Genomic DNA, 16,490 nt, shown 5'->3' on the forward strand with positions numbered 1-16,490 from the left:
CCACCCTGCCTGCACGGTCACCCTGCCTCGTGCCAGTAGATGGCAGGATGATAGGCCCAGGCGCCGTCCAGTGGACACCAGAGTGGCACAGTGCCCTGTACCCCCGCTTCAGGCCCCTCTCCTGCCTCAGGGGTCCCCGGGCAACCCCGCTGGCTTGGGCATCTCAGAGCTTCAGTTTCTCCCCTTGGCTGGGGCTGAGCAGCTCCTTCTGCTCATTTAATCTCAAGGCTCGTTAGCACTCCATAATTAAGGGCCTCGGGAGCACTCCCCACCACAGCAGGCCAGTCACGCCAGCCTGCAATGGGCAGACAGGCTAGAGTAAGAGCTGCCGCCCCTGCTACGTGTCAGCGGACCCATTTCACAGATGAAGTGCCCCAGGGCTGCCAGCACCAGCCTCGATTCCCTCCAGCACCGCCGGCCCTGGGGGGCCCTGACACACACAGACTGCCCCATCCGCAGCCCTACCTCAGAGATGGGCACTCTGTAGCCCCACTTTCCCTCACTTCATCCCAAAGCATCATTCCACCTTCCGAACCTCTACTGCTCCCACCCCACGTATCACTCACCCCGTAGGCTCGCCAACACCTCGTCTGGGTCACTGCAGCAGTGCTGTGCCCACCTCGCCCCCAAACAGCCACCCTGCCTCTATCCTTGCCCATCCCCCATCCCAGCTCGCCACTCAGTCCAACACGATCCTCCCTGCACGGGTTCCTTTCCAACGTCACGCCCGGTGACAAGCGGTGGGCCGCTGATCACAAGGTGGGTGGTTCAAACCCACCAGCAGCTCCGAGGGGGGAAGAAGAGGTCATCTGCTCCTGTCAAGATGGCAAATTCAGAAGCCACGGGGCCAGCTCGACTACCCCGCCGTGTCCTGGGAGTAAGGCCCAGCAGGCTCCACGGTGGCGGGGGTTCTGGTTCCCCACACAGGCTCCTGGGCCATTTGCCACCGAGACCTCTCAGCACAACCAAGCTCTCCACGAAGGGCGCGCTTTCCCGCCTCACCCCCGGAGCCGGCAATGCCCCTCGGGCGCCCTTCTCTCTACGAGCCGGGTTCCCAGGCACCAATGGGACCCTGGCTGGTCTCTGCTCCCACCCGCTCTGAGGATGTCAGTGCCCACCCCCAGGAGTTGACCCAGTCCTGCACCTGGGAGGTGGCCCTGCGTCCACACCTCCACCAGACCCCAAGCTCACAAACCCATCTCCCCTCCACACTTGGCCACTGGCTGACAGCCCCCCATGTCCTCCCCGTTGTTCTCTGCCCGGCCACCCACCCCCTCGGGTCTCAGGAGGTCCCAGCCATCTGCCAGAAACAGTAACCCCACCCCCAGCCTGGCAGCCTGATGGTCCCCCAGAGAACAAATGAAGTCCATGAACAGCGAGTCCCTGAGACGAAGGGACAGGTCCCCACAGTCCATGCCACACAGCCACAAGCATCCCATCCCCCCCGCCCCTGGCCTTCCATCCAGCCTCCTATTTACAGGTGGGGAAACTAAGGCATGGAGCAAGGAAGCAGCACAGCTCAGGCACATCCACCCCAGTATCTGCAGCATTGAGAAGCCACCCAGTTCTGTGCTGGGCGCCCAGCTCAGGACGGCCCCTGCCGTCACGCTCAGTGGCCACTCTACTGAGTGTTCTGGCCCATTGGCCCTGAGTCACAGGGCAGGGGGGCGCCAGCGTCCGCAGGACGGCCAGGTTAAGACGCAGAGCCCGCAGCCCCAGGTACAGCAGCTGTTCCCCCTCCCACGCCAGCCCAGGGGAGGGGGAGCTCCGGGGAGCAGAGTCCGGTGCAACCACCCATGCTCTGGCCCAGAACTGGTCAGGTTACCTTGCAGGACCCGCTGGCCAGCCAAGGGCCACATCCTACACGACAGCGGCCTGAGTGGAGGAGCAGATGAGGCCCAGGCCAGGGCAGCGGTGGATGTGCACCAGCCAGCCCAGCTGGCCTACCGCCTGGGAGCCCCAAGTCAGGTCTGGCCCGGTCCCCTCCCACTGACCTCCTCATCTGGTCTGCCACCAAGGCCATACCCAGTTCATGTCATTGTCATTCGGCCCACGCTTAGCACCCACTTTATCTAAAGGAGGGGGAGGGGAGGCCCTCACAGCTACTCAATTAATCCTTCATCGGAAAGTCTAACACAATCAATTTGGGGAGCCGGCAGACATCACAGCACAGTAATTAGGAACAACTTTCAACTCGCCACGTCCTTTGAAGATTGTAATTGCAATTAATTAAACATCCTCCAAGTCCATTCCTGGCGATGGGAGGGGCCCTGGGAGGGGTTGGGGTGGGGGCCGGCGGGCGGTTCCAATGCCTGTTCCCAAATCTGCGGCATCAAACAGGAGGGAACCGGCTCCTAGAACCTCTGCCCAGGCAGGCTCCCACTCACTGGGAATCCCAGACTGCTGTCCCACCTCCACGTCAGCCTGCCCTCGGGGGAGGAGGGGCCCATCCCAGGAAGCCCCCGCCCTGAGCTCAGCGAGGTTAGGACCAGTCATGACAGCAAAGGCTCATTGAGCAGCTACTAGTTGAGAGTGGTCAGGAGCTGGGGGCAAGGGGCAGGCAACCCACTCTGCCCTGGAGGAGTACCAGAGGAGGACAGAGAGGAGACAGCAGCCAGGCCTGGCTACAGAGGGCCCTGGGAGGGCTCTGCTCTCAGGGTCCCAAGGACACTTCCTCCTATCCACTTGGGCAGGAGGGGGCTCAGCACCCTGAGCCCAAGGGTGACCTGGGGCTGAGTGAAGGAGACAGGAAAGCAGGGGCTGAGCCTGGGACGTGGTAGGTGCTGTCTCTCACGGTTGCCCAGCAACATGTGAGGAGACAACGCTGGTGAGGAGCCCGGACTCCAGTATTAGTCTAGAAGGCCCCACCCACCCCAGTGGGCACAGCAGATGCCACCACCCCTCAGACTTTCAGGACAAAGCCACCAGTGTCCTGGTGCATCGGGGCAAAGGCAGCAGGCGAAGTGCTGACTCCCAGACCCCCAAATCTATGGCTGACAGGCAGTGAGTGCTTCCTTCCTGTTTCCCAACTGGGTGGAGTGTCCTTCCTCCCGCTGCCCCCAGACAGGAAGACCTCCGAAACTGCCGGCCACCAGGACCTGAGCTCAATGAGGATCTGAGCACCACTGTGCTCTGAGCATCCTGGCAGCCAAGGGAAAAAGGGTAAGAGGAGAGCAGGGGGTAAACCTCACTGTATGGTACTGAAGCAGAAGCAGAGAGCAGTCACACCCCAGGCTCCAGAAAGGGTTTGGGGGAAACTTGTTCTGTCTCCCAGGGGAGAGCTGGAGTCTACGAAGGAAGTTCCCTTCTCCGTGCCATCCAGTGTGGCTACCCTAGCGGCACAACACACGCAGGAGCCAGCCTCCACACAGGGGGCGTAGGGGCGGGGGCGCATCTTCCCTATATGCCATGTGGACGCCTGCCCAGGGGCTGGGGAGGGCAGGCCAGGTCCCACAGTGGTTCTGCCCCTCCACCAGCCCCAGCAGGGCTTGTCCCCAGAAGAGGGACACTCACCAGAGGGAGACCTGCTCACTGGTGGCCTTTTTGAGCACACATGCCCAAGGGCGAGTGGGAGCTGTATCCCTGTCATCTGCAGGAAAGCCCCCACCTTGGTGACCCCTGCTTGTCAATGCTTCCCAGCCTTTTCTGCCCCTCTCCCAGGCCTGTGTCCTCCCCCTCCTCTCTGCCCACTGCTGTCCCCTCAGGCCCTCACCGAGTGTGGCAACAGGAGGTGTGGAGACCCCAGGGACTCTGCCTGTAGCATGTACGTTGGTCCTTGCAGGCAGGTGGATGAGGGGTACTGGAGGTGCTCCCTCCCAAGCGTACGTTGGTCCTTGCAGGCAGGTGGATGAGGGGTACTGGAGGTGCTCCCTCCCAAGCGTCAGCACCAGGCCATTTCCACCTCCTCTCCCCTCTACAGCAGTGGTCCACCATCCCTGTGGAGACTCTGAGGAGGCACCTGGTAGCACCGTGGGTTACACTAACCCAGAGCTGGAACTCCCAGGGGGCAAGCTGGTGCAGTTAGAGAGGACGGCCTAAGGAACCTACCCGGTATTGCCACGGACTGGACTGGATGGCAGGGGTTCCATGGCTACCCTAGTCTTCCCGACAGGGCTGGGCTTGGAGTCCTGCTAAGATGTTGGAGCCCCCCATCCCCCCCGCAAGGTGCGTGCTCCGTTCCCTCACGCAAGGAGGCTGGGTTGGGCACAGCGGAGGCCTCTGTATTGGGGGTCCCGCTCTTTATTGGCATCCCGGGCTAGGCCAGGGCGGGGCGGCGGCGGGGGGCCCAGGCTCAGGAGCGAGCAGGACCAGGCTGGGCCGCGGGCCGCTGGCGCTGGCATAGCTCAGCGCCAGCCGTTCCAGGCGTCTCTTGCGCAAGGCCGCCTGCGCAGTGAGGTGCAGGGGGCGAAGCAGCACCGGTGGTGGCGCGCCCGGGCCTCGCAGCAGGAAGTCAAAACCTGCGCGGTCCCGCGGGTCATAGAAGAGCGGCCCGCGGGCTGGGTCGGGGCCCGGCGGCCAGGCGAATGGGAAGGGCAGCGTGAAGTCTTCTGTCAGCACGCGGATAGCGAAGTCCTCCTCCTTGCCCAGCGCGCGGTAGGCGCGCCCGATGCCTCGGAAGTGCGCCTCCCAGAGCTGGGGGTCCCCGCCGTAGATGTCTGGGAAGGGGGGCTCCGGGACGGCGGCCACACCTGCGGGGGATGGGGTGGTGGCAGGGACAGTATGGGAATACGCACAGGCCTGGGGCCAACCTTCCAGGGAGCTTGGAGAAGCTCCTGAAACGTGCCACCTGGAGGGCCCGGAGAGGCAGGGAGGGGCATGGACGGAGGGGCCCGAGCCTCGTTCCTGAGGGGCAGGCAGCAGCAAAGACATGGAAGTCCCCCCTCTAGCAGGCTCAGTGTGAGGAGCATTGTGCACTCCTAGCTGTGATGGAGTCGCAAGTTCCAGATGGGAGAGATTGGGTGGTCTGATCAGATGATCATGAGGGAACTCACAGCCAAGACAAGATTTGAGGGTTTGCCTGGTGGGGGGCGTTGTTGGGGCGGGGGCTGGGGAGGCCCTCAGAGCCTCTGTGGAGCATCTCTGTGAAGGCCTACCCAAGAGGAGCTGGAAGTTGGGAGGAGGGTGAGGCCGGGCCTCTTCTGGCTTGGCAGAAGTGGGGGTCCAGGAGTGCGGTCCCACTGGGGAAGTCTGGCTGGGGTTCTGTTGGACTCCAAGGGTGGTCCAAGAAGAAGCCAGAAACCTCTAGATATCTGTTTGATGGCCTTTGGGGGTAACGTGTGCCCCCATGTCCCACAATCCTATAGGAACACAGTCCTTGGCCCCTGGCTAGAAGGAGTGGGGGTGTCAGGTTCCTTGAAGCCTCTCCCTCCATGGCCACAGCCTGCCAGGGGCCTGTCCCAGCTCGTGGCCTGACCAGGAGACGTGCCTTACCCCGTCCCACGCATTCAGGGAGGAGGGCATAGAGGCACCCCACCCCCATGGGGCCTAAGCAGTGACCTGGGCCTTGGCAGCGTGTGGTGCTGGTGACCTGAGCCTGAGCTGTCCCAGTGAAGTGCAGATTAGCGTGTGTTCAAGAGCAAGCTGGAAGGAGTGACTGGGAGGCAGCCAAGTCTAAACAGCCCCCAAGTGGCCTCGCTGTAAACTGGGGGCAGTGGTTGCCAAGATAGGGGTCAGGGGGTGTGAGCTCAATGTGCTATTGAGGCAGGGGAGGTTGTAGTGAGGGGGGCAGTCCTGTGCTGGGCAGAAGGGCTGGCTAGCTGTCCCTCTTGGTGGGAGGAGCGCTGGGCTCAGCAGGAAGTTGGCCTTGGGGTGCCTAGGAAGCACACACTTGGGACAGACCCAGGTGCAGAGTTCTTCCAGTGGCTCCTGGTTGCCAAGGGAAGCTTGGGCACTAAGCGGGTGGTGAGGTGGGGGCTTGAGGTTTTTACCTGGAGACAGAGGGCCTAGGGGCTTCAGGACTGTCAGACAGAGAGAGCATTGGGGGTTATAGTCTGACAGCGCGAGGTTCATAAGCAGGGGCAGGGGTGGGTGGATCCTGGAAGCTCTCAGGTCAGGAGTCCCTAGACTTCGGATAGAAAGCCAGACCCCACCCTGCCACTGCCACCTGGCCCTCCCTCCTCTCTCCCTTCCCCTCCAAAGCCTCACCTGGAGTGGTGGAGGGCAAAGATGAAGGCGGCAGACCTGCGGGGCTGGGGTCCCCAGCACAGGGAGAAGCCATGGCAGTATCCCAAGGGTCAGGCATCTGTTTCCCTGGCTGCGGTGGGGAAGGGGCGGGGGATGGGCTGGTTTCTAGGAAAGAACCCTACATTTAAAGGGTCCCCACTGAGGTGGGCGGGAGCTGGGAGGGCTCTGAATGTCTCACCTGGCCACGTCTCCATCGTTGACTCTGCTCACAGCACCCAGCATCCTTAGGGCAGAGTGGGAAGAGAGAACAGCCCCCAGGTCAAATGAAGGAGCCTGGAGACTCACTCTCTGCTACCAAAGGCTTCGGACACCCTGTGCAGGCAGGCCCTTGTGGGTCAGAACCGGCCCCGTGGCTCTGGTCTCTGTTGGGAGGTAGCACTGAAGTGAAGGGCTGGTACCCAGGAAATTGGTTGTTTGAGCCCATCAGAGACAGAATCACACACACACACACAGACATATACCCACACAGACACACACACACACACACACACACACACACACACACAGAGGTAGGCCTGCTGTGTCCTGCTGCGTGGCTGAGAGAAGAACCCACTGGAAGGGAAGGGAATGGAGTGAAACAGGAAAGAAGCACAGTTGAGGGAAGGAAGGATACAATGTGACGAGGCTGGCTTCCCCACCCCCAGGCCGGGGCTGGAAAGACCTTCTCTGATGGCCCTTGTGCCTGTCACAGCCTGCCACCCAGACGCAGTCCCCAGGGCAGGTCATGGGCTCTGTCCGACGAGACCCGTCTGTCTGCAAGGTGAACCCATCCAACCCCAACCACCGCACAACCCCCTGTCCTTGGAGAGAGGGCAAGAAGGCGACCGGGGACTGGCACTGCCCCTGTCCACTTGTGAGAGGGAACTGTACCCCTCCCTCCTCTTGTGGGGGTGATCAGTCATATGGTCCCTGTGCCCCATAGTGTCTACCGACCCCAGTCCCCGTAGTGACTAAGGCCATGTCTTTTCTTGCCTCACCCCCATCCACCACCACCAGAAGCATGCTGTACCCTGACCCACACTGGAATTTAAACCAATAGAAGCTTGCTGCTCCTCCCCACCCCCACCAAACCCACTCACAGGGCACCAGGGGCCGGGGGGTGGGGGGCGCTGCCTCCAGGGCTCTGCAGCATCCCAAGCCCCCACCTCTTCCAGCTGCCCGTGGGTCAGGGTCTTTGGCATGTGGCCCCATGGTGCCCGCCTGGCTCCTTCCCTATGCCAGAACCCTCTACCTCCCTCTCAGGATGCAGGCAGCCACCTCAAGGCCCCACCCATTCATCTCCCCATCTCTGAAGCCTTGCTGTGCAAGGTCACCTTCAGAGGATCCCAGATTGGGACGTGGATTTCTGGGGGGTCTTGCATGCACCTGAGTACACAGACCCCAAGACAAGGCTTGAGGGCTGTAACCCTAAGAACCCATGGTAGGAGGAGGCGGGACCAGGTGGTGTCAGATAAGAGATCACTGCCAGAGGCCGGGGGTCTGAGGGACACCAGACAAAGGGTGCCGCCGACCCAGCCTGGCCAACATGGGAGAGGCCGTGCCAGGCAGACAAGGAAATGGGGGTGCTTGCCTTGGGATACAGGGTCAGAGCCTAGGTGCGGATTAGGGTGGATGGGAGCACAAGAGTGCCTGCCCAACCCCCTCACCCCCATTCAGGTCAGTAGCAGTTCAGCTGGAGAAGCACACAAACAGGTTAATACAGAAGTCGAAGACATCCTGCTAAAAACCTGGAGATAGATTGGCCAGCAGGGCGCAGAGGACCACCTCTGGAAGTGTGACATGGACACTGAGAGGACATGGCCCTCCAGAGATGCAGCACCCCCTGCCCCACCCCCCAGAAGCTGATGGACAACAGCCCAGGGTCCTCATGATCATCCAAACACCCTCCTCTCTCCACAGCCCCTCGTTTCCTCCCTCCCCCTTCATGAGAGCTGGGCTCCCTCCATGCTGCCCAGAGATACAGAGGGGCTGCTGGGGGGGGGGTGCGGCTGCTGACCACACACCCACTCCTCTACGCTCCCCAATAATCCTTGCCTGGCCCGGCCACTGCCTCTGAGTTATTTTTAAAATCTCATTTCAGAAAGTGGAGGAGAAAACCTTTCCCGTTTCCTATTTTCCCTCTTGATTTTTTTTTCTGTGAGGGATTAGGGGTGTGTGTGTGAAGGAGGAGTCCTTCGGCAGTCCTCTTGGGGACACAGGGACCAGATGCTGGCCCTGCACCCCCACCCTTCCCAAGGATGCCCAGGACAAGACCCCATTCTGCAGCCCTGACCTCTTGGTCATGGTGCAGGGCCTGGGACAGAAGCTTCTGGAAGCAGTGACATGAAGAGTAAAGAGGCAGGGAGATCCAGGGAGGGAGGACTTGACCCCAGGGGCTCTCAGGACACCCCTACCCCAGGAGGTCGAGCAATGGAGACAATGAGTTCCTGGGCCCTCTGACTGAGTGGGTCATCAGGGGCCTGGGCCCTGGGAAAGGGCAGTGTGTGAGCCATTACAGGGGGGACGAGGGAGTGTAGCGAAGCAAAAAAGATGGAGGAGCCCGTGGGGGTTGCAGTGAGGACACTGTCCTCCCCTACCCCCAACAGCGAAACTACCACCCCGACCCCAGACTGTTGGGCCAGCCCCAACAGGTGTTCGGAGTTCGGGATGAAGGAAGCCAGAGCTCTCAGTCCGGAGAAATCCAGAGGGCTGCACGGAGGTGGTGCCTGCTAGGCTGACACCCTTGAGGGATTCCCTTTAGGAACTCTGGGCAGGGTGGGACCTGACTGAGGGGTGGGGGAGGCTGATGTAGTTAAAAGCTGACCAAGGCTTTGTGGATGGACCTGCCTGGGGACAGAGCTGGGGGCTGGGAGCTAGCCTGGCTTGGGGCTGACCCAGGAGCTGGGGGAGCAGGAGAGGAGCCAGTCCTGGCTGGGGCCAGTCCTGGCTGGGGCCAGTCCTGGCTGGGGCCAGTCCTGGCTGGGGCCAGTCCTGGCTGGGGCCAGTCCTGGCTGGGGCCAGTCCTGGCTGGGGCCAGTCCTGGCTGGGGCCAGTCCTGGCTGGGGCCAGTCCTGGCTGGGGCCAGTCCTGGCTGGGGCCAGTCCTGCTGGAGGGGGGGGCGGGGGTAGGGGGTCTGACAGGCTAGAGGAGGACCAGACCGGAGCTGGGAGGGGCTTAGGAAGCTATGGTGGTCCCAGGTAGCAATGAGAGCCCACTGACAAATGAGGAGGGCGGGGCGGGAGGGAAGGAGAAACAGTCTCCCCACGCACGTGGCTCCAGGCCCAGGTGCCGCTGGCTTCTGCCTAGTCGTTACTCCAGAGGCGGGGGCGGGCGGGCGGTCCACGCCCCCTCCCCCTGGCGCGGCCCCTCCCCTCCCGCGCGGCTCCTGCCCGGGCCCACATTGCCATCTGCTGGTGACAGCGGCAGGCGCAGCCCGGAGGTCCGCTCCCCCTCCCCGCCCAGAAGGCGAAGGAACAGAGGGGGAGGGGGGCTGTCAGAGCAGGAGTCTTGGAGGTAGGTCGGCCAGCCCCCCCCTCCTCCCCCCCCCAGAGTTCCAGGCTGAGTGGAAGTGGGAACCTTGCCTCAGGATAGACCTCCTGCTGACAGCTGGACATGTGGGCTTCTTTGGCCCACCACTGCCCTCAGCCTGAGTGCCATCCTATACCTAGGTGGTGAGGTTGCTGCCCAGCCCAAGGGCTCTGCAGGCCAGCCCTGTAAAGATTGGCTCCCCAGGTCCTGGGTGCCCTGAGACCTGGAGTCTCTACATGGCACAAGCCAGTGAACTCCCCCCTGCTTTCATGTTCTATCTGGGGAGCCCCTGGTCCATGTCAGGCTAGTGTACCCCAGCCACAGTCTGTCATCATCTGCCTGTGGAATAACAAGCACCCCATTTGTCTGCCCCCCGTGGGCTGGGGAAAGGCAGGACTCCGGGGGTTGGGGGTCTCTGCCCTTCAGGGAAGCCCCAGGATACACACCCCCTCTCAGCCTCAGACAAGAACAGCACCCACCTTGTGGAGGATGAGGGCTCAGACCAGGTGCCACCTGGCGGCTGCCAGCTCCTGGGGCCGGGGAAGGCCTGGGGGACGGGTCATGCCAGCCATCCTCCTGTCAGCACCCTATCACGAGCTGGGACCCCTGCCACCACCCAGGGAGGACAGAGGGGTGTCCCTGCCACCTCCTGGGATGGACATTGAGAACTGGCTGGTTTCCCTCAGACCCTGCACCCAGCCCTCTCAGGGGGAGGTGGCACTGACCCGGGACAGAGGGACCCAGCCTGGAGTGCCAGAACAGGGACTTGCACCCTAGGGACCAGCTCCAAAGGCCAATGGTTTCTAGGGGTGGACAGTGGCCTTCTGTTGCTTCTGAAGCTTCTCCCCTTTGACCCTGGCTGCAGGCACGCGGCAGTCCACAACCAGCTGAGGCACAGGGGTGAGCTAGCTGACCCAGGAGTCACCCTCCACACCAAGCCTGGAGCACCCTCCCTCACCCGCCACACGCGGGCTAAGAAGCCCCAAGTCCTCCAGCTGCAGGGACAGGAACGCGGGCCTTACTGGGAGCGCCTAGGCTGCCTTCTGACTCATGCCTGCCCTGCAGCTGTGTAGCCCCAGGCCCAGCTCAGCACCACAGCTGGGTGTGAAGGGGTGACCCTATGTCTACATCACGCAGAATGCCAACCACAAAAGGCCGTGACAAACGTGACCAAGTAAGCCGCTAAAAGCAACACGTACTGATCAGGCCCCGCCAGGCTTGCTGGGCCCCTGTCTCCACATCTCTCGAGGCTATCACCAAGCTGCCAGGTGGGACTAGGTCTCACTCGAGGCTGGACTGGGCCAGGGCCCCTCCCTGGCTCCATGGTGTGGTGTTGCAGGCTGAGCCGCCCACGCTTGGCCAGGGCCATCGGCGCGCCTGCAGGAAGAGTGTATTTCATCCAGGGGCGATGCAGGGACGCTGCGTAGCCCTCCACTAAAAGGGGCCGTGATCTTTGTGAACGTTCCATAAAGACGCGCTGATTGAGGCTGGCTCAGGGCAAGGGCTGTGCATGGGAATGAGCGAGCCCCTCGGCATGCGGTCCTCACTGTGGTCACGTGGCTCATTCTAAACTCCCGGCACGCAGACACTGTCGACTCAGAGCCGCCCACAAGACAGGGTAGAGCTGCCCCTGTGGGTGTCCGAAGGTGCTTTCAAATGGCTGACTTTGGGGTTAGCAGCCCAACGAGAAAGGAGCCCTGGGTGGGGGGGGGGGCGCAGGGGTTACACACTGCGCTGCAATACACAAGCCCAGCAGTTCTAAACCGCCGGCCGCTCCCCGGGAGGAAGACGGGGCAGTCTGCTCCCGTAAAGAGTGACAGTCTCAGAGATCCCTGGGGGCAGTTCTGCCCTGTCCACAGGGTCGCTGCCAGTCAACTCAATGGCGGCGGGGGTGGGGGTTTGAGATTGAGTCCAGCAGACAAAGGAGACCATCGCAGACTCTTGAAAGGTGTCAGATCAGGTCATCACGGCCACAGGCAGGACTGAGGACACGGGGAGAGGACATGATGGACACAGACACCATTAGAGATTAGACCGAGGATGGGGTCTGTCCCCGACCACCCAGCTCCTGGAGCAGTCTCAGCCAGCACGTCACAGAACAGGCAGGCATCACTTTGACCTGCCACATCGCCATGCCCCCCCACCACCACCAAGGGCCAGTGTGCCAGGTCCAGTGCATATTCTGCCTGCACCTGCTGGCACATGCCAACCTGCACCATTCTCAGAACCCGGTGCCAGCCCCGCCACCTTGTCCGGCAGAGGGACACAGAGTTGGAGCCATTGTGACCTCAGGGTGAGGTCAGGCTGCGGGCGGGGGAGGGGCACGCAGAGACAGGGCTGAGCTGCCCGAGCGAGGACAAGGCGGTGCTGGGGCCTGAGACTCCCCGACAGCAGCCCCACCATGGACAGGCAGCAGGCTGACCCGCCGCAAAGCCGCTCATCAGCCGCATGGACTTCGTCATCTGGGTCCCAGAACCCCAGGTCAGCCACCTTGCTGTCTACACAGCCGGCTGCCGGCCCTCCCCTCTGCCAGCTGTGGCCTGGGCTCCCCTCTCTCTACGGTCAGTTCTAGAAGGAAGGGGCAGGACCTGCCCTTCCCTCTTGTTTATACTGGTTTCCGTGCCCTTTCCCACTCACATGTGGTCAGATGCATTGTCCTCCACCACGTCTGGCACTGTATCCCCACCGAGGACATGGCCCCTGCTCTGACCATAACCTGCTGCTTTTCCCATCCGCTGTCGTCACCAACACAGTGACACCTGTGGGGCTGATACCCCTCGGGAAGGCCTTGTCTTTCTAGGGTCTCCCCAAGTTCCCAGCTGTGACCAGAGGTCGTCTGGCCACTTGACCATCGCTCCCTGTCATGGGCGATATTTCAGTGACCCAGTGACCCTTGTCTGACCAGAAGGAACCCTGGCGCCACCGAGGGGTGAGACCTGGGCTGCTAACACCAAGCACAGTGGTTGAAGCCCACCGCCCGTGCTACAGGGCACAGGTGTGGCCGTCTGCTGCAGTCAAGAATTAAAAACAAAAGACGTCACTGCTGTGGAGACAAACCCAACTCATAAGACCCTACGGACAGAGTAAAGCCATCCCTGTGAGTTTGTATCCCAGGCTGTCTGTCTGGTGGAGAGCAGACAGCCTCAACTTTCTCCCACGGAGAGGCTGGTGGTTCCAAACAGCTGACCTTGCAGTGAGGAGCCCAATGTGTTACAGCCCAGGAAACCTCCAGGGTCATGGTGACTCGGGGTGGGCTCATGGGCAGGGGAGTTGGAGCCTGGGAGTGTCTGCTGTGGTGAAGAGGGGAGGGAGGCCTGGTATAAAAGTGGGCTGAAGATGGGACTGCTCATGTATATTGTCACATGCAAGGTCAGTAGCTGTACCCTGCTGGCCGCTCCTGGGCAGATTCACAGCTGAGGGATCCTGGGGGTCAGTTCTGCTCCACCCATACAGCGCCGGGTCAGAATCAACCCAGCCCCAGTGCGTTTGGGTCTTCTTTGGTGGAGAGCCTGTTCAGATTGCTTGCATATTTTGTATGTGGGCTCTTATCACTGGATCGTAAGGCCTTTTTATGGAAGTGGCTCTTGGGTAAAATCCTTTATCAGATATGTGTTTGGCAAAAATTGCTATCCCGTCCCTGGCTTGTCTTTTTATTCACTAAGCAGTGACTTCTCAATGAAGGCCGACTCTGGGCAGCACCAAAGCCCAGTCAGAGAAAACATTGCTCGTGCTGTCCGGGAAGGAGGGAGTTGTGGAGGTGCCCTGTGGGAGGGTCGGTCAAAAGGCACAGCTTCCAGAGCCTGGGTCCCACACACATAGGCCTGTTCCACATGTTGCAAGAAGTCTCTACAGTCCGGGGATGGCTGCAGACAAGTTCTGTCGGTAAAACATGTGTCCTAGTCTCATTAGGGCAGCAGTTCTCAACCTGTGGGTCACGACCCATTTGGGGGTTGAATGAGTCATAAAAGTAGCAAAATTACAGGTATGAAGTAGCAATGAAAGTAACTTTGTGGCTGGAGGGGGAATTGTGTGCAAGGGTGGAGAAGCACTGCATTAGGGTGTCTTCAAAAGGAAAAGGGGTGGGACGGGACACCAATCCAAACAGTGGCTTTCCAAAGGATCTGCTGGGCCAGGTCACCTCAAGACAGAGGCCGCAGCTCAGAAACTTAGGGGAACCCATTTTGGGGATTCTAAAGGGAGAGCCTTGGTTGATTTTCTTGAAGACGATCCCGGAGGTTTATTAGGAAGAGGTTTTCAGAAAATGGAGAGGCCAGGAGGGTGCACTAAGGAATGTTGGCTTCCGTGGGACCTGGCACCTGCTCGTTCTGAGGGCAGCCTGGGGCCCCAGAAGCACGTCCCTGGGGACACTCCACACAGACGTTGTCCTCACTGCAGCCCTGATCGCTGCCCTTCAGACCACTTCTTGGTCCCCAAACTCAAAGGACACGCTGGAAAGGAACACTGCTGCTCCGACAGGGTGTAAATTGAAGCGCCGAGGATTAGGGGCGTGGGGGCTAGAGAGATGGAGACACCGACTTCAGAAGTGCGCAGTGCCGGATTGAGGATCCATCCGGAAACAACAGCCTCACCATTTGATGTATGCGCTAAGGCCTCTTTCCGTGACCCTAACAATGCTGGGAGCTCACTCTCCACCTCTCTCTCTCTCTCTCTCTCTCTCTCTCTCTCTCTCACACACACACACACACACACACACACACACACACACACACACTCAACCTGGCTGCTCTGTGAGGGTGGGGCACACACCCCTATGGCACAACTTACCCATCTTCACGACACCTGCTCCTATAGCATTCTGGCCTCCCTCAGAGACCCAGGCCAGAGCTGCCTGAGCCCCCAGGGCAGTCTCACAGGGCTCCTGAATAGACTGGCTGCCCCAGCTGGAACTGGGCTTCCCATTCTCAGATCCCTCCTTCATCCCTGCAGCCACATCTGTCCCACCAGCACCTGCTAGAGTCAGGCCCCACCAGCCCCACAGATGATGCTGCCTACACAACTCTGTCCTGAGGCCCCAAGACTCCTGCATCCTTCCCATGGCTCAGTTTGTTGAAGGGAGGATGGATGGATGGTGGATAGATGGGTGGATGATGGATAGATGGGCAGGTGATGGATGGATGATGGTTGGATGAATGGTGGGTAGTGGATGGATTCATGGTGAATAGATGGGTGAATGATGGATAGATGGGCAGGTGATGGATGGATGGATGGGATATATGGTGGATAGTGGATGGATTCGTGGTGAATGGATGGGTGAGTGATGGATAGATGGGCAGGTGATGGATGGATGGATGGATGGATGGATGGATGGATGGATGGATGGGATATATGGTGGATAGTGGATGGATTCATAGTGAATGGATGGGTGAGTGATGGATAGATGGGCAGGTGATGGATGGATGGATGGATGGATGGATAATAGTGGATGGATTCACTGTGAATAGATGGGTGGGTGAGGGATAGATGGGCAGGTGATGGATGGTTGGATGGATGGATAGTGGATAGTGGATGGATTAATGGTAAATAGATGGATGGGTGATAGATGGGCAAGTGATGGATGGATGATGGATGGATGGATGATGGATGGATGGTGGATAGTGGATGGATTCATGGTGAATAGATGGGTGGGTGATGGATAGATGCATACATGGGTAGATGGTGAGTGGGTGAATGTATGGGTGATGGATGGATAGGTGGGTGAGTGGATGGATGGTAGATAGTGGGCAATTGTATGCATGATGGGTGGATGGATGGATGGATTGGATGGAAGGATGGACGAGAGGTGGGTGGCTGGTGGATGATAGATGGATTTGGTGGAAAGATGGATGGCCAATGGGTGAGGGGGATGGTGGGTGGGGGGAGGCTGTCAAGCCTGATTCAGACCCCAGTCCCTTCTTGGGCTGGAGCCATGTTGAGGCACAGCGAATCCAGACGCAGAAACTGAGGGCCATTTTTCCATTTCAGAATCTCCTGTACCCCCAATACCATGAAGGACTGGTCTTCCATGAGGGTTTCTCAGGGCTCTGCCCACAAGGACAGGCAAGCAGCCCCCACCACCATCCTGCTCCACAAGTCACGGAGCAGCCAGGCTGCCCTGGTGCCCCAGGAGCACAAGATGTTCATGGAGGAAGCCTACAATGCAGGTGACCATGGGGACTTTGGCTGGGGGCCACAGGGGTCAAGGTCAGGAAGGTCCCATCCTACCCCTCTATCCAGGCTTTAACAGGGGTGAGGACTAGAGGGAGGCTCTCTCTGGGTGCTTAGGTATGCCAAAGGAGTAGGGCTCTTTCATCTCAGAAGCTCAACTCGGGCCTGGCCCCTGCCTGGGGATGCTTTGAAAGCCCATTCGTATGAGGAACCAGTTCTGACCTCCGTCCGGGTCCATGCTTCCTGTGTGTTTGCCCATAGCCTTTTTACACACCCACCCAATGACCCAAAGCCCGCCAACACTTGGCTACAGGCTCCTTGGGCCAGAAATGAGCCTGACTCCACCTTCATTCCATAACCACGGCCCAGGCCCACACAGAATGCACATCACTGAGTGTCAGTTGACTGCATGGAGAAGAGAGGGTTGGCGTAATGAAATAATGAAGGGAGGAGGGAATGGATACCTGAATGAGTGGATGGATTGGTAAATGGGTGTGTGGACAGATGGATTGGTGGACAAAGCTGCACAAGAATGAACGTGTGGTAGATGGACAGATGAGTGGGTGGATAAGTGGACAGATGGATGGGCAAGCATATGGAAAAACAGATTGATTCGCAATCATCCTATGGATGAA

At 60.0% G+C, this 16,490-nt stretch overlaps 2 protein-coding genes across 2 annotated transcripts in view; one reads left to right on the forward strand and one right to left on the reverse strand.

Moving 5' to 3' along the window:
* Positions 1–4,239: 4,239 nt before the first annotated feature.
* On the reverse strand, positions 4,240–6,217 carry C5H8orf90 (chromosome 5 C8orf90 homolog). The gene is made up of 2 exons (XM_075550527.1): positions 6,135–6,217; positions 4,240–4,690 (listed from the first exon to the last, which is right to left on the reverse strand). Exons 1-2 carry the CDS (start codon positions 6,215–6,217, stop codon positions 4,240–4,242), a joined length of 534 nt encoding a protein of 177 aa, XP_075406642.1.
* Positions 6,218–15,479: 9,262 nt separating this feature from the next.
* The window catches only part of LOC142448573 (maestro heat-like repeat family member 5), a 34,368-nt gene continuing 33,357 nt past the window's right edge, over positions 15,480–16,490 (forward strand). Inside the window, exons 1-2 of the mRNA XM_075550528.1 lie at positions 15,480–15,490; positions 15,673–15,851. Of these exons, the coding sequence (XP_075406643.1) occupies positions 15,480–15,490; positions 15,673–15,851 (190 nt within the window). The remainder of the gene's footprint in view (positions 15,491–15,672; positions 15,852–16,490) is intronic.

The sequence above is a fragment of the Tenrec ecaudatus genome, chromosome 5 (genome assembly GCF_050624435.1).
Source record: "Tenrec ecaudatus isolate mTenEca1 chromosome 5, mTenEca1.hap1, whole genome shotgun sequence".
NCBI classification, from domain to species: domain Eukaryota; kingdom Metazoa; phylum Chordata; class Mammalia; order Afrosoricida; family Tenrecidae; genus Tenrec; species Tenrec ecaudatus.

Excerpts from the sequence above, each read along its gene's own strand:
- C5H8orf90 (XM_075550527.1), bottom strand. The coding sequence starts at position 6,217 with ATGGCTTCTCCCTGTGCTGGGGACCCCAGCCCCGCAGGTCTGCCGCCT. Across the intron at positions 4,691-6,134 it reads ACCACTCCAGGTGAGGCTTT|AGGTGTGGCCGCCGTCCCGG; the intron begins GGAGGGGAAGGG and ends CCCATCCCCCGC.